The sequence below is a fragment of the Zalophus californianus genome, chromosome X (genome assembly GCF_009762305.2).
Source record: "Zalophus californianus isolate mZalCal1 chromosome X, mZalCal1.pri.v2, whole genome shotgun sequence".
Classification (NCBI taxonomy): domain Eukaryota; kingdom Metazoa; phylum Chordata; class Mammalia; order Carnivora; family Otariidae; genus Zalophus; species Zalophus californianus.
Genome location: NC_045612.1, coordinates 34,032,720 through 34,058,707, shown reverse-complemented (window position 1 = coordinate 34,058,707; position 25,988 = coordinate 34,032,720). Strand labels below are relative to the sequence as shown.

Below are 25,988 nucleotides of genomic sequence, written 5' to 3'. Positions count from 1 at the left end.
ATAACTGTAGCCCCAAACAGAAATAAAATGAGTGTACAATTTATTTCTTGACAATATAAAAAAAGCCAAAATATCAGTATTAATAACAGTGATTTTAATAAAACAAATACTATGAACCCATTATTTTAGTAACTTACATATTATTGTGTGAGGCTTTATGTTCTTTCCCCTCTAAAAAAAGATTATTTAGTTAAATTACCAAGTAATATTATGAGGTCCCCCAGGGAATTTAATTAAATTTGCAATAATAAACTATTTTCTGGATGAGCTAATATATTTACTTAATAAACACCACTTAAAATTACAATTAATTACTATTCTAACTTAACTGAGTGAAATCAAATAAAGCATAATAAACTCAAAATTAAAACTCAAGCTATTATAAAGCCCTTAATTAAGGAAATCTTGTTCTAGGATTTTTCAAATTTTAAATCTGTATAAATATCCTTTCTAAGAATTGGGTAAACAGAATAACAGTGCCAAAAGAAAAATACAACCATGGAAAGAAAAATAGGGAATAATACAAAACATTCTGTATCTTAATTTCTTGAACTATCTCACACTGACAGCATCTCATATTTTCCTTCAAAAAAGTGAAAATTAACATCTATATAGATATAATGGATAAAATGTAAACTTTTAAATTTTTTATCTTGTGATGTACAATTAAACCAAAAAGGAATTTTTACATTAAAAATAATTTAATTAACATGTACACTAGGGCAACTAGAATAGGACTGGTAACGAACATATTATAACCAAGAAAAACATGCAAAATTGGTATTGTATTTAATATGGTTCCATCTAAAGAAGAGAAAACACACTGTTAATTTATTCCTTATGGGCAACATTCATTTCACAACAGCCTTAAAGCCTGCCTTCTTTGGGGACAAGCAGGACTTGGGAAAAGACAATTATGAAGATGTTCCACCTTTCCCACACACACACACAAAGAGCAAATGAAAATTTGTTCCTTATCTTCCTGAAGTGAGTTGAATGGTGGCCCTCAAAGATATCAGGTCCTAATTCCTGTGAATGTTGGCTTATATGGTAAAATTGTGCAGATATAATTAAGAATCTTGTGTTGAGGAGATTATCCTGAATGACCCAGGTGGGCCCTACCTGCTATCGCACATATCCTTACAAGAGGAAGGCAGAGGGAGATTAGACAGACACACTGAGGAGAAGGTCATGGTGAAGATGGAGGACACACTGGAGTGTGATGCAGCCGAGAATGTCAGCAGTTGCCTGAAGCTGCAAGAGGCAAGGAAAGAATTCTCCCGTAGAGCCTCTGGAGGGCAAACAGTGCTGCTGAAACTTGATTTTAGCCCCATTAAGACTCGTTTCATAGTCTGGTCTCCAGAACTGTAAAAAAAATAAACTTCTGTTGTTTTGAACCACCAAGTTTGTGGTAATTTGTTACAGCAGACACAGGAACCTAACACACTTCTCATAAAAACAGTTTATCAGAATCAATGAGAGAATGGCTGCAAAGTTTTTTAAATTAAAGAGCTGTATATTTTTTTTCTCTTAAGCAGTAAGGTTCTATCTCAGTTCGTTAGTATCCTTGGCAATAAGCACCTTTATAACCACTGAATTATTTTTCTTTTGTCTTGCTTTAATCATAAATCCTATCAAGCAGTATTGGCAACAACTCAACAGCAGACAGACTGCTGTGTACTGTTTCCTGCTTTCCTTCAAAACTCTCCTTGTGAAACTGCTAGGAGGCTTTTAAAGATGTTAATAGATCATTTTAAATAATCTGATCTAAATTCCATTCTGTATCACTCTTGAGCTTCAGCGGTCAAGGAAGCTAGGGAAAGGAAGGAGGGGAGTCAGATGGAATGGAAATCTGTTTGCTGCCTCCCAAGCTGCAGCTCCAAGAGCCACAGACGGGTCCATATGCCACCCAGTGCAATTCCTGGCTCACTGGCTAGCATTTCTGCCAAGGCAGGTATAGAAAATGACTTTCAGAAATTATACAGTTACACTATATTAATTATACTAATTATAGTTTTATTTTATTCCATGTACAAAAGAGTGTACAGTTTTTGTCACAAATTGTTGTAACTTAAACTAAGATGCATGAGCCTTCTTTAGGTGATATTTAATGATATAGATTGCTATAGTCCCTCTTATTAAAAAAAAATCTTAGACAATGTTTGAATATCTGACACATTTCTACCTCTGGAAAAATTCCTAATAATGAAGTATGTTGCTGGAACACATCCTCATCAGTAACAGAGATACTGTCACAGAATTTTCTGCTTGGGGCACCTGGGTGGTTCAGATGGTTAGGTGTCTGCCTTCAGCTCAGGTCATGATCCTGGGGTCCTGGGATCGAGCCCAACATTGGGCTCCCTGCTCAGCAGGGAGTCTGCTTCTCTTTCTTCCTCTGCCTCTCCCCTTGCTTGTGCTCTCTCTCTCTCTCTCTCCCCCTCTCAAATGAATAAATAAAATCTTAAAAAAAAAAAAAAAAGAATTTTGTGCTTAAGGAAACATGAGGGGCAGGCACCTGGCTGGTTTAGTCAGTAGAGCATAGGACTCTTGATCTCAGAATCATGAGTTCAAGCTCCACGTTGGGGGTAGAGTTTACTTAATAAAAAAAAAAATTTTTTTTTTAAGAAACATGAAGGTTAAGTGGAGAAATAATTTGAAATGATAACTCTAAATTCACAACAATAACCTAAGTGGACCTGGGGTGACTATTTCTACTTCTCTCTGTCTCTCTCCGCCCCCTCCCACACACACCACGTATGCTAGATCACAGGCTATGGGCTTTGCATAATTATGTCTAATCCTCATAACACCCTTATGAGGTAGCTATTATTCTACATTATATATATGAATCAAAGACAGATTCAATAGCATGCCCAGTGTTAAAAAACTAGTACTAACTGACAGCACCAGGGTTCCAAACTGAGATAGTTACTTCAAAGCCCATGTTCTATGTGTGCTTTTCCACTCTTCCAACACACTAGTGTGACTTCCTGTCCCAGATTACAAATATTCTGTTCCACTGGAATCACAAAGCAGGGTCCGAGAGATTCTCAGTCTCCTTGTCACGTTCATATCTTAGGTTGCTTCTTGCAATAGAAAGCAGAACATAAACCTTACTTTAAGTCCAATTTTTAATTAAGAAAATAATGAACACTATTTAAAGCTCTCAGCTGTTCCTAATTTACCAATCCAGAACCGTTTCATCTGGGCCAACACATAGCTTTCTTGGCTCCTTAAAGAGTGGACCCTTATTAATTTTTCAGTATTTTTAACCAATTCAGTAAACAAGGATTAAAGAAAAATAAACAAGTTTCTTCAAAAGGGAAGTAACATCTTACAGGCAAAACCGCTGTCCTCAGTACCTGCCAAAAACTCTGAAATATCGGAGACTTTACCCTACTTGTAAGCCAACAAGTTAGCCTGACACAGTTGTATGGATGTTGGCAGAAGGCATGAGATTCCTGTGTGAGAGACAAAGGACTTTATTACTCACAGCATAGCAAGTGGCAAAAGCAGCATATTTTTATCAGTTCCCCTTGCCTTCCAAATCCCACAGGGGTAACATAGATGGGTACAGATGAATGCTTACCCACTAGTACATTGCATTATAGGAGACAAACTCTCACCTAGGGGAACCCAAATATTTTATAATAGACAATAAGCCAGCATGCACTTTGTTCAAAGGGAGACATTATCTTTAGTTTACTAGACAGTAAGCATGACTGTCCTTTACTCTGCAGAGAGAAACTATCTTATTCTTCCCAAAGTCAGTCCTGAACAAAGAGCAATTAGTGCCTCATTCACAAGATGTGCAGAAACATAAAGCCTGTGGAATTATCTCCCAATAGTACCATGTACATTCCTTATCAAGCAGGGATTAGAAGTTGCAGCCTACCACAGAGAATATACAAGGGAAAATAATTACCTTAATGGTCACATTCTCTGTAGTCCTGGACTTATTGTCTGAAAGAGGCAGGCAAATCCTGATCTTCCCTTTCCAAGCCCCATTCTCCTTATTTCCTGGGCAGCATTCTGACTGGACTCATTTATTCAAACAAAATTCTATTAAGCACTATGAATTAGGTAGTAGGTGTTAAGGTATGTAAAAAGCCCACTCAGACACCAACCCTAAGCAATCCCAATTATTGTTTCACTCAAGCACCAAATACAATCTGCTTAGATAATAACACTTCAGTGAAAGAAACTATGCAAAAAGAATCACTCCCACTTAGTTCTACTAAAATTGTAATTTTTACAAAGCTGTTGTGGTGGGACCAATACTGCATCATCCTTGGGATATATCATGAAGTTCACACAAAGACTGGTGGAATGAAAAAGGAAGGGTAACTGTTCTTTAGCAGATGAGCAGTAAACTGGATCTGAACTCTACTCTGTTTCTACTGATGTACTACCTATGAAACATTGCCAGAATCCATTACTATTCCTCACTATCTCAGAGCTATTAGATATGAGTAAATATTCTACAACAACCTAAAAATTCCTAGAAGTAAGCAATAGAAATGAAGGGAAAATTATCAACTTGCACATAATGATATATATATGTTCATAAAGGTATAAAATAGAGAGAAATTGATTATTATATTCAGTTCTTATGACATGGAAACTATATGCCAGAATTATATGTCTTTAGAGAGTGGATAAAATCAACCAACTCAAAAGCATATTTCCCAATATAAAAATTTTAAATATTAAATTTTCTGTGCTCTTTAGTAACTGATAGTACTCAAATGTAAGCATTTACAGTATGTAAAATCTCATATGCTCTCAAATATTAATGTTTCCTTATTTTTCCACCTAAAAAAAATGTCAGGACTAGAAACAAAAGCAACAAGAAAACAGGAGGCACCACAGCTGTTGTCGATGCAGGAATGGAGAGTGTCTTTGAAGTACTAGAGACTCTGATGTTGGAGTCTGATGGGAAATGACAACCCCATGGCTCTGGCATCTGCTTTCAACAGATGCCCTCTGCAAAGACAGGTGATTTCTTGATTCAGTATTCCCTAGAAGGGTGTTGTGCTGTCATTCAGGACAAGATAAGGAAAACTCCATCTATAACTCTGAAGCCTTATTGCATGAGTAAGACCTATAGGTAACAGAATTTCTGAGCTACTCCATGGTGAGTTAAAATACTAACCGTAAGTACAGTGAAGAGAAAAAAAGGGTCAGTAGGTATTTGAAAAAAATGAAAGAAAAATGCTTTAAAGCCAACTATTATGAGAAACAATAACAAGCAAACCTCACTGGCCTACAGCAACCAATACTGGAAAGCTCTTTTTGAGCACAGGCACTTTGAGAAGCAAGGGTGCAAACAAAAACAGATGCTGCAAGGAGAAAGAAACCACAGCTGTTAACCAGAGGACAGATTACATGCATGCTCAGTAAGAAAAGAACTGTGAGTCATACAACTATTAAACCACGTGGTAGGATAGGACTTTATTAAAAAAAAAAAGGAGGGGGCAGCTCTATGCAGATATCTGTAAGAAATTCTGCAGTGTTTTAGTTTTGCCAAGAAATAATGACTAATTAACTGTGCAATGACATTCAAACATCAAAGTCATGCTTAAAAATGACATTATACTTCAACCCTTATAAGACTTACTATGCTGTAAATTTGGCATTATGAATCCATGCAGTATTATTTATTAAATGGTTCTTGGAAAACTTTTATTTTCAAAAGACAAATGTTATAGCCTCATCACATAACTTTTACTAAAATAAATTCCAGATGGAGGAAAATGCTAAACAAAAAAGAGCCATAAAAAACTAGAATAACACTTTAGAGAATACTCACTTAATATCAGAATGGGGAAGGAGTTTCCAAGCCTTCAATAAAGGAATAATTCACAAATGAAAAGATTTCTAGATTTAGTGACATAAAAAGAAAGGAAAACTACAGTCTGTCAAAAAGCAAAATGATACCAAGAGCTCATAGGTAAAACCTGCACCAAGGACATAAACAGATGCAAAAATGAAAATTATCAACGACCAAGATGTACATGAAAATATGTTCAACCTCACTGTCAATCAAAAGAAATGCAAAGAATAAGATACCATAACTCACTCATCAAATTTAAAGGTTTTTAAAGGTATTACTCTGTGTTGGCAAGACACTTCCATACACCACTGATGCGATTTCAAAATGAAGTAACCTGTCTAGAAAGCAATTTGACAATATGAATTAAGCTCCTGAAAAATGTTCATACCCACTGATCCAAGAAATCAATCTCTAGCAATTTTTGAAACCAAATAAACATACGAAATTATGTACATTTAAGGGTTATTTAAAACAGTAGAAAATTAGAAACAACTTAAATGCCCAACAATAGGTAAAGGCTAGATAAAATATACTATATCCTAAAATGGAATATCTTGCAGCCTTTAAAAATGCTTATTATAGGGGCGCCTGAGTGGCTTAGTCGGTTAAGCATCTGCCTTCAGCTCGGGTCGTGATCCCGGTCCTTGGATCAAGCCCTGCATCTGGCTCCCTGCTCAGTGGGGAGTCTGCTTCTCTGTCTCCCTCTGCCATTCCCCCTGCTCATGTGCTCTCTCTCTCTCTCAGATAAACAAAATCTTTTTTAAAAATGCTATTATAGATTTGATTCCTTAATATGAATATAAGAATGCTCACAGCAGCGCAGAGTCCAACACAGGGCTTGACCTCACAACCCTGAGTTCAAGACCTGAGCTAAAATCAAGAGTCAGACACAACTGCCTGAGCCACCCAGGAGCCCCAATAACTAGAACATTTTAAGTATCAAACTATATACACAGTATGAACCAATTGTTTCCTTGAAAAATGTACATTTTTAGGGCACCTGGGTGGCTCAGTCAGTTAAGCGTCTGCTTTCAGCTCAAGTCATGATCCCAGAGTTCCTGGGATCGAGTCCCGCATTGGGCTCCCTGCTCAGCGGGGAGTCTGCTTCTCTCTCTGTCTCTGCCTGCCTGCCTCTCTCTCTCTCTCTGTCAAATGAATAAATAAAATCTTAAAAAAATAATAAACATATGCCTTTAAAAAATGTACATTTTTAGAGGGGCACCTGGGTGGCTCAGATGGTTAAGCATCTGCCTTCAGCTCAGGTCATGATCTCCAGGTCCTGGCATGGAGCCCCATGGCTGGCTCCCCGCTCAGCGGGGAGCCTACTTCTCCCTCTCCCCCTGCTTGTGTGCACACTCTCTCTCTCTCTCTAAGGAATAAAATCTTAAAAATAAATTAAATTAAAAAAATTTAAATGTACAGTTTTAGAAAGTATACTTCATACATTCATTCATATACATATAAAGGTGATGAGTGTGGGAGTATGAAGGAAATACACCAAAATGTTAATATTTATTCAAGGTTGGTGGAATGAGGAGTATTGTATTTTCTTCTGTATTGCTTTTATTTCCCAAGTTTTATACAATAAGCAAGCACCGCTTCTGTTATAAGAAAAACACAATATTATACTATTTTAAAGGTACTGTATTTCACAAGGTAAACTGAATTCTAACCATACACATTCCACTCATAAAAATGGTATGTGCAGTTACAGGTACAGTAAGGTGGTATTATATCTAATCATTCTTTTTTTTTTTTTTAAGATTTTATTTATTTGAGAGAGAGAGAGAATGAGAGAGAGAGCATGGGGGGGGAGGGTCAGAGGGAGAAGCAGACTACCTGATGAGCAGGGAGCCTAATGTGAGATTCAATCCTGGGACTCCAGGATCATGACCTGAGCCGAAGGCAGTCGCTTAACCAACAGCCACCCAGGAGCCCCATAATCATTTTCATTTTCATGGGGCACAACTCGGTCCTGCTACCTCAACCTGCTACCAAACATCTATCACTATGCTGAGTCATGTTATATTGACATTCTACTATATGTCATAATTTTTAAAATGCAAATTACCAGGAAAGCATGAAACTTTTAATGTCAAAATCATGCTTTCATGTAAATTATTTTCTTAAAGCAAAACCCAAAAACTGTAAAATCTGAATTGTTGTAAGTCTGATTAGTGAAGTAAGTAATGGCAAAACATTATCATCTTCACCATCTGCAAGACATATGAATTGATGCACAATTAATATGACATTGAGGCTCCTCCTGCCCAGGTCAAGATCAACTAGCCACTGAAAAACAAGTGAATTTGTTTATACAGTATACTTTTTATTTGCCTTAATTAAGATACCTTAGTAGCTTTCTACTGCATGAGAAAAGAAAAATCTTAAGTAATATGAGAACAGTCTGCATCAAACTGACTCCCCAGGATAAGTCTAGTAGGCCGTGGACTCCAAAACAAAAGTAGTCCTTAAGGGGTGTCTGGGTGGCTCAGTCGTTAGGCATCTGCCTTTGGCTCAGGTCATGATCCCAGGGTCCTGGGATCAAGCCCAGCATCGGGCTCCCTGCTCAGCGGGAAGCCTGCTTCTCCCTCTCCCACTTCTCCTGCTTGTGTTCCCTCTCTTGCTGTGTCTCTCTCTGTCAAATAAATAAATAAAATATTTTTTTAAAAAAAAAGTAGTCCTTAAAAAAGCGGGGGGGGGTCAGGGGGGTCGCCTGGCTGGCTCAGTTGGTAGAGCATGCAACTCCTGATCTTGGGGTCTTGATTCTGAGCCCGACATTGGGCGTAGAGCTTACTTAAAAAAAGCAGTCTTTGAGGAGGGTTAAAAAAAAAAAACCCTGAGGGAAAGCTACCATGCTAAATAAAACTAACTGCTTCATTTTTGATGAATCCAGATTATGATGAATTTTACAGGCAGTATACTGTGCTCCTTAAAAAAATACTGAATTTACAGAGCAAGGATCATCCTTACTTGAGCTGTTTAACAACAAAGCACTAAATATTGGATGCTGAAATTAAAAGCAAGTTACAGTAAACTAATTACAAAGTAATGGCAAATTCCACAAACCAGGCCAAAGAAAACTCCATTAATTTGTGTTAAGTGGTTAAGCAGCCGCTACAGAGCAGCGCACCGGCAGCTCCCAGTAAGACCAAATAAGTTCAGAGAGTTTATCACTAAGAGAGAAAGCATGATCACTATGGTGTCAGTTCTCTGTGTCTCCAGTCCTACAGGACAAAACCAAACTGGAGGGAGGGACCAAATGACAGACAACATGCATGGTGGGTTGCTCTGTTTTTGAGGAGTTAACTCTAGATGGTAGCTTTGCAATTTTATACTTACAGCTATATCCGAATGTCCCATGTCTTCCCAGGATGAGAGAAGAAAATAATAAACTCTCTTGCAGCAGCCTCCCACAAAATAGGGAGGTGGATAAGAAATGAATGACCTCATGTCATCTGTCCATTTTGCTGTGTACCAGGGAGGATCACAGAGTCTTCCCCCAAGATTTGGGTCAGACTGTGGTTGAGCCTGGCCTATGCAGACTATGTGGAAATGTGCAAGATCACCAAGGTACCATGGCAGAGCCATTCCACTAGTTTATGGTCAAACAGAACAAGAAGTCAGTGTATAAAAGAATATACCATGTCATGTTCCTTTCCATAATTTGAAGTTCAGAAATTTGACAAGCATTCACAATCAACCATTGCAGAGAGGCACAACACTGAACCAAACACTACAAGTAATTTCTGTATCTGCCCTCAAAGAGTTTAAATTCCTCTTGGGGGAGGCAATTTATGTATGTATGTATGTATGTATGTATGTATGTATTGAGAGAGCGAGAAAGAGAGTGCTTATGGGAACGAGGGGGAGAAAGAGACTCTGAAGCAGGCTCCAAGCCCAGTGCAAAGCCCAATGAGGAGCTCCACCTCGCAACCCTGAGATCATGACCTAAGCTGAAATCAAGAGTCCGAGGCTTAACTGACTGAGCCACCCAGGCACCCTGGGGGAAGCAATTTAAAGCCAGGAATACAATTGCACCTGGCTGCATACTCATATTAAGTAGGAAGTTAAACATCTAACAATAGAAGAATGGTTAAATAAAATATGGTACGTTCACACAATAAACTATTAGGCAGTCCGATAAAATCATGTTATAAAATATTTTTCTTCAGCGGAACAGTGGCATAAGGAAGACTCAGGAAGAACAATTTGGAAGAAGACTATACAATAGACTATAATGGGAAGACTTTTATGGCAACATTAAATATATACATGTTGAGAAAATTCAGCCATGAGGTGATGAGGCTTTTTACTGTGATGAGAAGCAATGAACATACAAAGAGTTGTTTAAGAGGACCTTTAAGCTCTGATCCTACTGAGGATGATAAACTTTGCAACTCAGAAGTAGTAGATCTTAGCTCTGACTAAGGCAAATGGAAGACAGCAGACTAATGTAATAAAAGAAAACTAGAACAAGACATGCAAAAATACAATTTCAAACAATTTAGACCTATGCTATCAAAAAAACTGCTAAACCTAATCAAAACACGTACATTCATCTCCCAGTTTTTCCTGGACTTCATCTACAAATATAATTTTCAAAATAGAATTTGTTAAAGCAACATATTAATCCTCAAAACATTTTATAATTTAATATTTTCAGTGGCAAACATATTATTTAATGTTAATGTTATAAACATTACTCAAAAATCAATTTTATTAGTTAACCTAAATATTTAAAAGCAGTCAACTATTCTGCAGAGCACCTGGCTGACTCAGCTGACTCAGTTGGTAGAATATGCCACTCCTGATCTCAGGGTTATGAGTTCAAGCCTCATGTTGGGCACAGAGTCTACTATAAATAAATAAATAAATAAATGCAGTCAACTATTCTAAAATAAAAACATATCCAATGGTACAATATAACAATATACAAAAACTATAGCTAAAATAAACTTTAAAAAGGGGAGGGTGCCTGGCTGGCTCAGTTGGAAGTGCACGACTCTTGATCACAGGGTTGTGAGCTCAAGCCCCACACTGGGTATAGAGATTACTAAAAAAATAAATAACTTTAAAAAAAACTATAGCTAATCTGCAACAGTTCAACTTTAATAATCATATCTCTGCTTATGAAGCAATTATAAATTTTTTTCTAATAGTTTTTTCCCTTTTTTAAATAAAAATAAAGCAATGAAGACAAAATCAGGGAGACAATGAGAAGTCCAATCTGACTGGAGAACGGTACATACATGAGTAGTGGGAAATATAGAGGAAAAGGAAAGAGGCAAATTGTGGAGAGACCTGAGAAGGCACCCAGGGTAAGGAGCAGACTTAACTGAACAAATGTGTTAAAGACCTACCACTCTCTACTAATTGCTGGAGTGGCAACTAAGTAACTACATTCAAATTAACCCCAAAATCAATAAAAAGAGAAAGGTAAACAAATACCGTATTTCTTTGATTTTACAATGCACATTTTACTCTAATGTTAACATTCCTGAAATCCATGTATGTGCTTATTGTGTAAGTATTTTTTTCCAGAAAAGTTATTAAATTGATGGTAAATGCTACAACAGAGGAAATATATTAATTGCAATAAAGGATCACACCTGCTATAATAGAGGTATAGAGTAATCACTACGTGGAAGATGAGAGGACAGGGAAACAAATAAACACCTGATCTGGGATACAAAAGATGAATAGGAATTCACAAGATAGAAAAGAAGGAAAAGGACATTAACAGTTGGGGGTAAAAATATGGAGACAAGGAAGTGCATGATACTGTCAAGGAACAGCATGTAGTTTGGTAGGCTGGAATATACAGTTTGGGGGCAGTATAAGATTAACTTGAAGAGCAGATAGACCAGGAACGCAAGGGGGATATAATATCCAAAAAACAATCAATGTAAGTATACCACAGTAATGCAATGAAGGACAAAATCCATGTGATCATCTCAAAAGACCCAGAAAAAGCATCTGACAAGATCCAACACCCTCTTGTGACAAAAATTTTTTTTAAAAACTGGCTAAAAAGGAATTTCTTCAACTTAATAAAGGGCATCTATGAAAAAAAACAAAGCTAACATCATATTTAACGGTGAAAGAGTCAATGTATTCTTCCTAAATTCAGGAACAAGCAAGAATGTCCACTCTTACCACATCTATTCAACATTGTACTAGAAGTTCTAGCCAGGACAATTAAGTAAGAAATAGAAATAAAATGCATCCAGATTCAAAAGGAAAAAGTAAAGCATTTCTATTTTGCAGATGACATGATCTTGTATACAGAAAATCCTAATGAACCATTAAAAAACTCTTAGAATGAAGAAACTAGTTCAGCAAGGTTGCAAGATAAAAGGTCAATATATAAAAATCAATTATATTTCTATACACTAGCAATGAACACCCCCAAAATGAAATTAAGAAAAAATTTCCATATTGCTCAACCATTAAAAAAAAATCTTGCCATTTGAAACAACATGGATGGACCTAGAGGATATTATGTTAAGTGAAATAAATCAAACTGAAGAAGGGGCGCCTGGATGGCTCAGTCGTTAAGTGTCTGCCTTCCACTCAGGGCATGATCCCAGGGTCCTGGGATGGAGCCCCATGTCGGGCTCCCTGCTCAACAGGAAGCCTGCTTCTCCCTCTCCCCCTCCCCCTGCTTGTGTTCCCTCTCTCACTATGTCTCTCTCTGTCAAATAAATAAAATCTTTTTTAAAAAATCAGACAGAAGAATATACATACCTTGTGATTTCACTTATATTTGGAAACTAAAAAACAAATGAACAAAGAAAACAAACAAACAGATTCATAAATACAGAGAACAAACTGGTGGTTGGGGGAGGGATGGGCAAAATAGATGATGGGAATTAAGAGGTACAAACTTCCAGTTATAAAATAAGTAAGTCACAGGGATGTAAAGTATAGCATAGGGAGTATAGTCAATAGTACTGTAATAACTTTTATAGTGATAGATGATAACTAGACATCATGGTAATCATTTTATAATGTATATGAATGTCAAATCAATACACTGTACAATTGCAATAAAATTGTACATCTTACATCGACGTGGATGGAACTGAAGGGTATTACGCTAAGTGAAGTAAGTCAATCAGAGTAAAACAAATATCATATGGTTTCACCTATATGTGGAATATAAGAAATAGTGCAGAGGATCATAGGGGAAGGGGAGAAAACGGAATGGGAAGAAATCAAAGAGGGAGACAAATCATGAAAGACTCCTGACTCTGGGAAACAAACTGAGGGTTGCGGAAGGGGAGGTGGGTGGGGGCATGGGGTAACTGGGTGATGGGCATTAAGGAGGGCACATGTGATGAGCAGTGGGTGTTATACACAACTGATGAATCACTGAACACTACATCAGAAACTAATAATGTACTATATGTTGGCTAATTGAATTTAAATAAAAAATAATAATATTGTACATCAAGTATACTTTAAAAAAGAAAATTTTCACTTACAATACTATCAAAAAAATAAAAACTTAGGAAAATTACAAAATGTTGAAAGAAAGCTATAAACAAATCAAAAGACATCCATTATTCATAGGTTGGACAACTTAATATTGTTAAGATGGTAAAATTCCCCCAAATTGATCTACAAATTCAACAAAATCCCTATCAAAATCCCAACTTGCATTTGCTGAAGAAATTGACAGGCTGATCCTAAAATTCATACAAGGGTCTCAGAACAGCTAAAGCAATCCTGAAAAAGAACAATGTTGGAAGACTCACACCTCCTGGCTATAAAATTTTATATACAGCTTACTACACAGCCACAGAAGTCAACAGTGTGGTACTAGGATAAGAATAGAAATATACACACACACATATATATATGAAGAGAAATATAGATCAATGGAATAGAATTGAGAGTCCAGAAATGAACATTTACATTACATTTATGGTCAACTGATTTTTGACAAGGGTGACAAGACAAGTGGATGAGGAAAGAAATATTTTCAAGAAGTGGTGCTGAGACAACTGAATATCCACATGCAAAAGGATAAAGTTGGACCCTGATCTCACACCATACACAAAAAACTAAAAATGGACAGTACACCTAAATGTAAAAGCTAAAACTATAAAATTCAAAACAAAACATAAGGGTGAATCTTCATAACCCTGGGTTAGGCAACAGTTTCTTAGATATGACACCAAAACCACAAGCAATGTAAGAAAAAACAGATAAAATGGGCTTCATCAAAATTTCAAAATTTTGTCTTTTAAAGTAGAGAACCCACAGAATAGGAAAGAAATATTTGCAAACCATATATCTGATAAGGGTTTTATGTACAGAATTAAAAAAATAAAAACTCTTAAACTCAGTAATGAAAAGACAACCCAATTAGAAAATGGACAAAGAGTCTGAATAGATATTTCAGTTAGGAAGATGTACACATGAAAAGATACTTAACATCATTAGTTATTAGGGAAATGCAAATCAAAACCATAATGAGATTACACTGGAATCCTCATACATTGCTAATGAGAATGTAAAATGGTGCAAACACTTTGGAAATAATTTAACATTTCCTCAAATTACTAAACATAGAATTACCATGTGATTCAGCAATTCCACTCCTACATATTATACACAAGACAAATGAAAATACACATCTACACAAAAACTTGTATATCAAGGATCATAGCAGTACTATTTATAATAAATAGCCAGAGTGGAAACAACCCAATTGTCCACAAAATGCACAATGGAATATTATTCGGATATAAAAAGGAATGAAGTACTGATACATGCTACAACATAAATGAACTTTGAAAACATTATGGTAAATAAAAGAAACCTGCCACAAAAGGCCAGATGAAATGTCCAGAATAGGCAAATTCTGTAGAGACAGAAAACAGATTAGTGATTACCTAAGTCTAGTCTAGACGGGGGTGGGGAGTGAGGGGGGAATGGGGAGGTACTGCTAATAAGTATGGGGCTTTTGGAGTGAGTGAAAACATTCCAAAATTACACTGTAGTGATGAGTACAGAACTAACAACCAATAAACCATACACTCTAAGTGGGTGAATTTTTGGTAGTGAATTATAATCTCAACAAAATATTAAAAAGGAGTAGGCAGGGATAAATCTGGAAAAAGATGATCTGTGTCTTAAAATATGAAACTGGACCTCACACTATTATATAAAAATCAATTCCATATTGATTAGGAACTTAAACATCCAAAACAGACCTTTAAAACTCTTAGTAAAAAATGTAGGTGAATGGGGGCGCCTGGGTGGCTCAGTCAGTTAGGTATCTGCCTTTGGCTCAGGTCATGATCCCAGGGTCCTGGGATTGAGACCCGTGTCTCCCCACTGCCCCTCCCTCCCCAGCTCGTGTGTGTGTGTGTGTGTGTGTGTGTGTGTGTGTGTGTGTGTGTGTGTGTGTGTGCTCTCTCCCTCCCTCTCTCTCACTTGCTTTCTCTCAAATAAAGAAAATCTTAAAAATATATATATAGGTGAATGTATTTTGCACATTCTTAAACAAGATACAAAAAAGCAGTGACTATAAAGCACTAACAAATCTTATTGTATTAAAATTTTGCAACATTTGCTCATTCAAAGACTTCTTAAAAAGCAAAAAGGCAAGTTATAAGCTAGGAGAAAATATTCACAGTACACAAAACTGACAAATGAGTACTGTAAGGAATACTTTTTTAACTCATAGAATTCTGTTAAGAAAAGGACAGTCCACCAATAGAAATTGGGCAAAATAAATGAAAAGTCATTTCACAGTACAGGAAACACCTATGGCCAACAGACATTCGAAGATATGTTAACATCACTAGTGATGAGCAAAATGTAAATTAAGAAACACTACACTGAGTACCTTTTTAAACTCATTTGGCCAAAATGTTCTGACACTACTATGTGTTGGACATATGGATTCATAGGATCTCTTATACATGTTGAAGGAAATGTACATCTTAAACCAATTTGGCATTATCTCAAGTTGAACACTGACATGCCATATAGCCTAGAAATTCCACTACCAAGCATATGTACAAGAGAAATTCTCACACATGTACAACACAAGACACAATAATGCTTACAGCAGCACTGATTGCAAGAGCAAAACTGTGGAAACAACCCAAATGGTCATCAGTGAGAAAGTGGATAAAATGTAGTATAGTCACACAATGAAAATGAACTACAGCTTCACACAACATTTTGGATGAATCTTAGCAATTTAATATTAAGTAATATAAAAATGACCAGTCATATAAAGCATAGTGTATGCATTAGCTTTTTTACATTTTTTAAATATTCAAAACAAGGAATAAGCAATGTATTCTTATGGAGCTGACTTACTAGCTCCAAGGTGTTTTAGTAGCTACAAGTGACAATCAGACCTACATATTAGAAAGAGTGCTCTTGCGGCACCTGGGTGGCTCAGTCGGTTAAGCGTCTGCCTTCCACTCAGGTCATGATTCCGGGGTCCTGGGATCAAGCCCCGCATCAGGCTCCCTGCTCTGCGGGGAGCCTGCTTCTCCCTCTGCCTCTGCCTTTCTCTCTGTCTCTCATGAATAAATAATAAAAAACAAATCTTTAAAAAAAAAAAAAGAAAGAAAGAGTGCTCTGGCTACCATGTAAAGAACTAATCCGACTTGAAACAAATATGAGACAGAGAAATTATTCAGGAAAACTGTAGATAAGTGCAGTTAAAGGTGAGGAGAGGAGGACCTGAACAACAATAGCAGTGAGAACAGACAGGAAGGAAAGAGATCTGAAAGCTATTCAAAGAGCTATAACCAACAGGCCTTAGTTCCTAACTAGTTATAAAAGGGAAGGGAAGGGAAGAATGGAGAATCATTCCTAAGTTTCTGGTCTGAGTGACCAGGGGGCCTAGAATCAATAGCAAAGGCTGATTTTTTTTTAATATTTTGAGTTTGAAGACACCCTGGGATGTCACTATGCATACAATTTCCCCCCTTCATGGGTAATTATAAAATCTGATCCTCTCCCTTACCTCCAATCTCCTTTATAAAGCCCTCTCTGCTGTTCTACCAACTCAATCAAATGTCATCTCTCCCTCTTTGAACCTGCATTGCACTTTGCTTTCACTTATGACATTTATCTTACTCTAGCCCAGTGATTCTCAGTCTTGGCACCACTGACATTTTGGAACAGATAAGTCTTTGTTGTATGTGGCAGTCCTTCCTGTGCACTGTAGGATGCTTTGCAGCATCCCAGGCCCCTCTTACCCGCTAGATGTCAGTAGCATTCCCAAGTTGTGGCAATCAAAACATCTCCAGACATTACCAAATATCCCCTGGGGCAAATCTTCCCTCATTGAGAACAATTGATTTAGCCTATATAATAGATAGGTGAGTACAGATAAGTGAGTACTTGTTTTATACCACTATGAAATCATAAATTCCTTAAGGCAGCAACTTTACAACCTTGTCCTTTTACGTAAAATAGGTAAGTCCATTCTTACATATTAAGGCAGGTTAAGGAAAAGGTTACCTATGTCGATTTACTATTTTTAACTTATAAATATCTTCAAAAGTACTTGATTTCCCATTGACACAGACATCCCCAAACAATTAGCTCAAAGTATTAAGGATTTACATATTGTAATTACTTTTTTAAGAGAGGAAGATTTCTACGCTGCACATTCTAAAGTCTCTTTGGGGCATAATCATTTAACAAAGTGATTTTTGGATGAAAGCCAAATTCACAAACGTTCTAGAATTGGTTAGTCTCCGTAGAGTTCAAATAAAAGTTTATGCTGCAGCTATTTTATTTCCGTCTTTGGTCACCTTAAATCCCTAATATTATATATAAAATTCTACTGAAAAAGACTGAAGTAATTAATTTAAAAGTAAAGTGACAAAAATCTCTGTCACAAATCATAAAAGAGTAGAGAGAATTAGCAACGTCCACAAATAGGAAAAGACTTACTTCTCTATTTGGAAAAAACAACTTTTCTTTAAAATTTTTCATATCAAAAAATACATTAGAAAATAGCCATTGTTTAATTATCCATTATAGTACATAGACTGACAGTCTGTAAGTAGAATACTATCAATTTACAATTTATTTGAAACAGGAGAAATGTAAAGATTAAAATTTAAAACTTGGCCATTAGCAGACTTGAGTGCACTAGTTTTAAGTGAGACTAAACATAAACTTAGATCATTGTTATAAAACTGACTTGTACAGTTTCCTCTTATTACCTTAAATGGTTCCCTGGAGTGGAAGGTGTTCCTTTCCATAAAAGGGAAGCAGACAAAACTTTCTTTTTTTATTAAGATTTATTTATTTGTCAGAGAGAAAGAGCGTGCGTGCACAAACGGGGGAGTGGCAGGCAGAGGGAGAAGCAGGCTCCCCACTAAGCAAGGAGCCCTACATGGGACTCAATCCCAGGACCCTGGGATCATGACCTGAGCTGAAGGCAGACTCTTAACCGACTGAGCCACCCAGGCATCCCAGACAAAACTTTCTGAAACTTTTCAGAGTATTACAAGGCTTCAATAAGTACCCCCAATACAACCAAAGTGTAACGAGAAAGAGAAAACCAAGATTTCTCCTCTAGGTCATGATAAAAATCTCTGTGGAATGAGGGTGGGCATCACACAGTTTAATAAGCATGCCTTAGAGTGGGCTGCTGGGGTGGGCTAGGAGAATGACATGCCCTTCTGCAAAGTTTCAGAGTGCCTTGGAAATTAAATACCACCTTCCAGGGAATCAATAAGCTGTAAGTCTTCAATTATTTGTATTTGTGAAAAATATTTTTATTTGTGAAAAGTGTTCCTAGCATCATCTCTTATTTTGTCAATAAGGTTCGGGATCTTGTCCAACTTTATGCTTTTGATGACAAATAAGTGCTTCAGAGTTTGTACTACAAATAATCTAAATTGTGTAAGACTGATGAATCACAGACCTGTACCTCTGAAACAAATAATACATTGTATGTTGAAAAAAAAAAAAAGATAGTAGGAAGGGAAAAATGAAGGGGGGGAAATCAGAGGGGGAGAGGTACCATGAGAAACTATGGACTCTGAGAAACAAACTGAGAGTTTTGGGGGGGGGACGGGTTAGCCCGGTAATGGGTATTAAGGAGGGCATGTATTGAATGGAGCACTGGGTGTTATATGCAAACAATGAATCATGGAACACTACATCAAAAACTAATGATGTAATGTGATGACTAACATAACATAATAAAATAAAATTAAAAAAAAAAATAGGGGCACCTGGGTGGCTCAGTCGTTAAGCATCTGCCTTCAGCCCAGGTCATGATCCCAGGGTCCTGGGATCAAGCCCCGCATCGGGCTCCCTGCTCAGCGGGAAGCCTGCTTCTCCCTCTCCCACTCCCCCTGCTTGTGTTCCTTCTCTTACTCTGTCTCTGTCGAATAAATAAAATCTTTAAAAAAAAAATAAAAAATTTAAAGAAAATTTAAAAAAAACAATCTAAATCAGGATATTAAATTTTAAACTTTAAGCAGTGTGCCTATAAGTCCAATTCTAAAATATCCCAATCAGCCACTTCTGTTCTTTTACCTGTCATGTAGTATAATTTTTTTCATAAAAGATGATATGCTCATATTGTTCAAAGCTACTGATTTAGCTGCTTACCACACAGTCCTAATTCTATACTGTAGCTTATTCTCCATATTGATTCCTTAAAGCATTATGCTCTATTGAGTACCTTTTTCTATGCTCATCAACTTTTTCCCCAACGACACTGCCTCATTTAAGATTAAAATTTAAGACATTAATGTCCCCAAACATCTACCTTCACTTTTACCTTAGTAAAAGTCAGGTTACTTCTCCCTTCCATGGCTAACAGCTCCCCACACTGTTCTTGCTTCCCTTGCCTTCAAATGAAGGTCCTCTCTACTCCTCTTGGATTTGAACACTGAGCTCTCCACATGTTCCCTCCTCTCAGCCTCTCAGTATGTTTGCAAAAATACAGAGTAAACCTTTGGTTAACATCTGCCCTTAACACACAATATCATTCTCAACTCTGTATTCATACAATTTCTCTCCTGAAATTCTGCAACTTTCCCTCCTATCTAATCATAACTTGATCCCATACTGATCGTTTACCTCAAGATTCAGCAAACACCTAACTTTAAAGAAAGCTTTCTCAAACTTACTTAACTAACCCCAATAAAATTAAGCCTTATGCCACAGCTTTGCATCACTTACTTGTACATTTTATAAATGTATACAGTTTTGAATATTGTTATATAATTCTTTTCTTTTTTATGAACTGTTTTAGTAATTTTTTAAAGTTTATTTTTTTAGTAATCTTTACACCCAATGTGGGGCTCAAACTCACGACCTTGAGATTAAGAGTCGCATGCTCTTGGCGTGCCTGGGTGGCTCCATCCATTAAGCATCTGACTCTTGATTTGGCTCAGATCATGATCTCAGGGTGGTGGGATCGAGCCTTGCACCAGGTTCCATGCTCAGCGAGGAGTCTGCTTGAGATTCTCTCTCTCCAGTGTGCTCTCTCTCTCTCTCTCTCAAATAAATAAATCTTTTCTAAAAAAGTCACATGCTCTTTCCAATTGAGCCAGCCAGGCACCCCTATAACTCTTTTCTAATTGTTACACATATTCCTGTACATATTCAGCTATTTAATAGACTCTTCAAGGACAATAACCAAGTCCCTTTCTTTTCTATTGGCTATAATCATGTTTCCAAAGTTGGAGTTCAATAAACGCTTAATGAATCTATTCTAAAACCATCAGAAAGAGAGGCATGAAGACTAGCTATGCAACTGCCATACACAACACAAAACACACTGCACACAAAGCAAAAATTATATAACATATTAAGTTAAATAAGCATTTATTTTTCAGAATACATAATCTATTTATTAGCATAGTGTGTAGTTAAAAAATACCTTTATTATATAGACAGACTGCATTACAATGGAAATAACACTGGAATAGTGAGTGCTAGAGTCAAAAAACCTAGGCTCTGACCCCCACTCTGCCATACACTAGCCATTTAACTTTGGGCAAATCACTTAACCTCTCACAACAATGAGTAATTACTATGTACTGTGCCAAACTCACAGGGTTATTATTAGGATACAATGGCATAATATACATGAAAGTGCTTAGAGATTTATAAAGAGCTATATAAATGGTAATATTTTAATGATGAAATACCCTCCAATTTAAGATAACATTTTATTTTAAAATGTGAACTTACAAAAGAAAGAAATTAGGGGGCAACGATTTATACTGTAGAAGAATTCATCACTGAATAAAATAAATCACTGTGAGGTCCAGCAACTCAAATTCAATCTAGAGCAATTAAAATATGAGTCAACTGTCAAAAATGTGCTTCACATTCAACTTTTTAGGGAGACATTTATTACACAAAGCAAGGTAGATATTTGAATCAGTCCAGAAAATCACAATCACAAGTTCATTCCATTGAATGTACTAAGAGGGCCTTCACCTCACAACATAATCAGATGCTGCAAAGTTTATCTGGCTCCATTTTACAACCTGATAAAATGCACCATGCCCCACAGTTGAAGGGGTGAACCAGCACATGTAGGAAATACTAGAGTTGACTCCAGGTTTACAGGAAAACATGTGATTAACCAGGACACAGCACCATCTGATGCATATAAGAACTCCTAAATCTGTTTCACAGACCTATTGTTTATAGACATAAAGAGGTATGAAGAAGCAGAGGGAGCAGCTGCAAGTAGGCTGAGACTTATTTGTAGCGTTGGTGACAAAGTCAAATATGAAAGTTTCAGGATTTGTTTGAGTGGCTATTAGAATCATTTTCAAGCTCTCTTAGGTCAACAAATTGTCACAGTATCCAGACAGACTAAAATGTTCTAGACAATTTCCCTTTGCCCTGCCAAGTCTACCTATAGACCATCTAAGACAAGACATTACAACAAGAGTCAGCTACTTTCCTGAAATGGATCACGAACTTTCTCATCCCTGTTCTTATGTCCCTATATAGAGGATTTTAATCAAGAAGAATCTGGAAGGCAGATATATTCAAAAAGGTCATGAGCACAAACCACCAATTGAAGATTCAAATAAATTAGCAAACTCTCCCTTTTAAATATTAATCTCCTGAAAAGGCTGCCATAATTAGCTTCAAGCTACATTCCAGCAAAAGAAGGGGAGTGAGCTGAAGAGGGGAAAAGAAACGAGGAGAGCAGGAGGGCACAGGCAGGTGAAGATCACACACTAGAAATGCAAAAAAAAGGTAAAAAGACACCAAAGACAAACTTCACCAATAGCTACCAACCATCCGTCTTCCCTCAGAGCAAGACTATTAATAGAGAAAACAAGATTTTGCTGCTACATGTTTTGGGAGCACTATTTTCTTAATGCCAAGTTATCCAACAGTATTAAATGTAAACCAGGGTTATGCATGGTAACTGAAGAAACTATAGCTTCCCGGCAATTTTCTATTCACTACAGACATGATATAATGAAAAAAAAAGTCTCTGCTTCACCAAGTCTTTTAAAAAAAATATTGAACTAGATCTTGAATACATAGTTCCTAGTTTTGGTTTTGACCCTCTTGACAAGTGACTTTAGTCACTAAATTTTTATCAATGTTCGCATTCACCTAAACAGTACTTCTTGAGTACCTAAAAAATGAACTATTTTAGAGTTTCTCAGCCCTGTCTGCACATTAGAATCACCTGGGAAGACTTTAAAAAAAAAAAAGATTCTCTTGGCCCCTGAGATTCTGATTTAATTGGTCTGGGGTAGGGCCCAGGCATAGGTTTTTAAAAAACACTCCCTTGAGATTTTAACGTGCAGCCCAGGTGAAGAACCGCAGGTCTGTTTTGTCTTATGTATACGTGAGGAACAGCAAAATAATGCAAAAAGCCCTCCCTGCTTCCTTTCAAATCTATCAATTTTCCCTTCTTATCCAATTTAGTTTTACCCCAGATTCTCACCACCTCACACCTAGATTAACAGAATACCTTCCTACCTAATTTCCCTTCCATCAGTCTCTTCCCAACCGAATAAACCATTATATGCTTGCCTAACTCATCAGTTTGGTTCTGAAACATTATCCCACTGAGAGTTATTTTAAGTATAACAATACCAACAAACAGAACTGGTTTCATCAGAGGATACCGTATGTTTACAGATGTATATGTGTGCATGTGTACGTGTATGTATGTATTTTCTCAAACATGCTCTATTTTTCTTCAGTTCCAGTGTACCCACCTTCATTTATACATAATGAATACTAGTCTCTTTACATACAAAAATATTGCCCCTAAATTGTTCACAACTGAATTTTGTCAAAAATGAATGGCAAATGAATCACTCACAAATATGTCATTTAAATTTTGAATTGTTTCCACAAGGAAACACACATTCAACTGAAAAAAAAAAGTAAAATGAGGTGGAATCATCTCAAAAATCCTGTGTTACTGTAGACACTGATAAAGTTTATGACCAATGAATGCTTAACAAGAACAAATATGGCTTTGCTTTGTGTTAAAGCTTGCCTCAGGAAAAAAAAAAAAAAACCCGAAGGTTTAAAAGCCAAAGGTTATAACCACATAAGATGATATTCAAGTTTATGAAAAATATTATCAAGTACAATATAAGCAATATATAATGAGAAGACTGAACAACTATATGACTTATTCCCTACCCTTAAGGAGCTCTCCAGCTTCTCAGGGACAGCATGACACAAACATAAAAAAGAAAATAAAGCCAGCCCTAGCAAGTAAGTGGTAAAGGTAGTAAAGTACCGTTAAGAGCTCAAAAAACAGGAGACTGCTATGGACTAAGGGAGTTAGAGACAGCTTCCTGGAAAAGCTGGGGCTTGAACAAAATTAAATAGATGGAGTAAAGAGAAAAATCCCAAGCATGTGGGTGACCTTCTACAAAGATGAGGCAGAAATTCATTATATATATTTGAGGAACAGAGAGTTAACCTAGTTGGAACAGAGGGTTCTATGTAGGAGTGTTTGGGGTGCTAAGGTTGCAAAAACAAACTGGAGTTGTACAGTGAAAGCTCTGAATGCCAGGCCAGGATGCTCAAACTTAATCTTACAGATATATCATTTACAGGTTATAAAGCACAATAAGCAAAACAACATATCCCCATAATGATGCAGTATGAAACCATTTATCCTGGAGCCTTTGAAGAACATACCAAGTCCTATAATATTTTGCCAATATATTCATAAATATGTGAACATATTGTTTAGGAAATCTGTTCAGAGTGAAGGAGTAAATACTCAAACATGCTTTCCAAAATACAACATCAGTGATCGATTACGCATTCATAGTTCTTAGGATAATTCCTCAGAGAATAATTGGGTGGAAGGCTTCAATTTTTAGGCTTTCCTCCTCTCCCCACCCTCCTCCCAGCACATACCTAAATTTAATATCCAGAAACTGAATACACTGAAATAGTGTTATTCTGAAAATAAGAGGCCTTTTATTACTTCTCATTATAGGTCATTCTACTTACTGTACTGTTCCAAAATTACTACACCTATCAAAATAATTTTGTCCATGATTTCTTTCAGCAAAGCAAATATAAAAGATAACAAATGCAAAGATCATGAAAAGCAAAAAACCCGTTCATCAAACGAAAACGTATTTAAAATAATCAGCATTGGTTTATAAGGCAGAGGGGAAAGAGTATGTTCGTAACAAAAAATGCCAACCACAACAAAGAGTACCAGAGATTGTAGGAAGAACGCTACAATAGCCAATTTCTCAACCAAAATGATAAGCCATTAGCCCACAACTCCCTAAAGAATAAATTCTGTTTCTTAAAAATGCCTTCAAATTTTTTGGCTATTTCTGCTATAAAAATTAAGACTAACATAACTCAAAACAAGGATCCTTTCCCCTAGTATACCAGACATGTTAGTGATTGATTGATTTCATTTGCCACAGCAACAAATACTAATTTAACCACCACTACCTTCTCAACACCAGGAAAATGAAAAATCTGTCTTTAAAAGCATATGTGACCAGAAGGCAAGAATATTCTGGGAGGATTAAAACACACACACAAAATAACACATAAAAACCGTGGCAATGCTGCGGCTGCACGACGAAAAGGAATATGCCTTTCTTCCAGGCACGTATGCCTTTAAAGAATATGTGTAGATTGTGATTTTACGTATTGTCCTCCCCCCCCGCCCCCTCCCCCCGAGAAAGATGAGAACATCCACGAGAGTTGGAAGAAGTGCATTAAGGAAGGTGTCAGTACCTCCCTCCCTACTCCTTACTGGGGAAACTCGCTTTAACAATACTGCTCTTTCACCCCTCACATCCCGCCCGGTTTCCATACATCTTTCAGTCAACAACCCCCCCGCCCCCGCACCACCACCACCATTCCCTTCTCTCCCCCTCACATTCACGAGAAAAGGCTGTTCCGACTTTGTCATTCTCGCCGCCCCCGCGAACCCGCCCAGACCAGCAGTCCAACAACGCAGCCACGCAGCCACCCACACCCCCCACCTCCTCCTTCGGAGCCCAGCTTCCCCTCCCCCCCCACCCCGTCCTGTCACCTGCTTGGGTGGTGTCCGTCAGGTCGTAGCCGCTGCCGGGGAAGTCTCGGAGTTTCCTGCCACTGAGGCTCAGGATGCCGGAGTTGCCCGCCTCCTCCAGGGCCCGGTCCAGGCTCCTCACCGTGTGCTGAGGCTGCAGGCTCCCCGGGTTCCACTGCGGCCCGTTGGGGAACGGCTGACCGAAAAGAGTCGGTACCGGGATGGGCACCACCAGGGTCCCGCCGCCGCCGCCGCCTCCCCCTCCGGCTCCGCCACCTCCCCCTCCGGCTGTGCTACCGCCACCGCTACTTCCACCTCCACCACAACCGCCGCCCCCACTGCTAACACCACCTCCCTGACTCGCCGCCATGTTCCTGGGAGAGAGAATAGCCCCCGACAATACTCTCAGCTTGTGCCGCGAGTGTAGGGGTTTCTTAGGACGCATGCGCAGGCTGGGGGGCGGAGGGGGGGCGAGGTAGAGGGTGGGAAGGAACCAGGGGGCGGGCTGGGAGGAGGTGTTGGGTAGAGAAGAGACGGTGTTCCAACGTGCAGAACGGTCGCTTTAAGAAATGTGTGATCAGAGGAAGGATGCTAAGTCTCGGTTCCGCTGCTTTGGGTACCAAAATCTTG

The 25,988-nt window shown here is 37.6% G+C and overlaps 1 protein-coding gene across 6 annotated transcripts in view; it reads right to left on the bottom strand.

Annotated features, from left to right (window-relative positions):
* Nucleotides 1–25,757, bottom strand: part of LRCH2 (leucine rich repeats and calponin homology domain containing 2) — a 99,225-nt gene extending 73,468 nt beyond the window's left edge. For all 6 annotated transcript variants that reach the window (XM_027609514.1, XM_027609515.1, XM_027609516.1 and 3 more), the window contains exon 1: nucleotides 25,380–25,757. In XM_027609514.1, coding sequence (XP_027465315.1) covers nucleotides 25,380–25,728 — 349 coding nt within the window. In that variant the 5' untranslated portion in view covers nucleotides 25,729–25,757. The remainder of the gene's footprint in view (nucleotides 1–25,379) is intronic.
* Nucleotides 25,758–25,988: the final 231 nt, after the last annotated feature.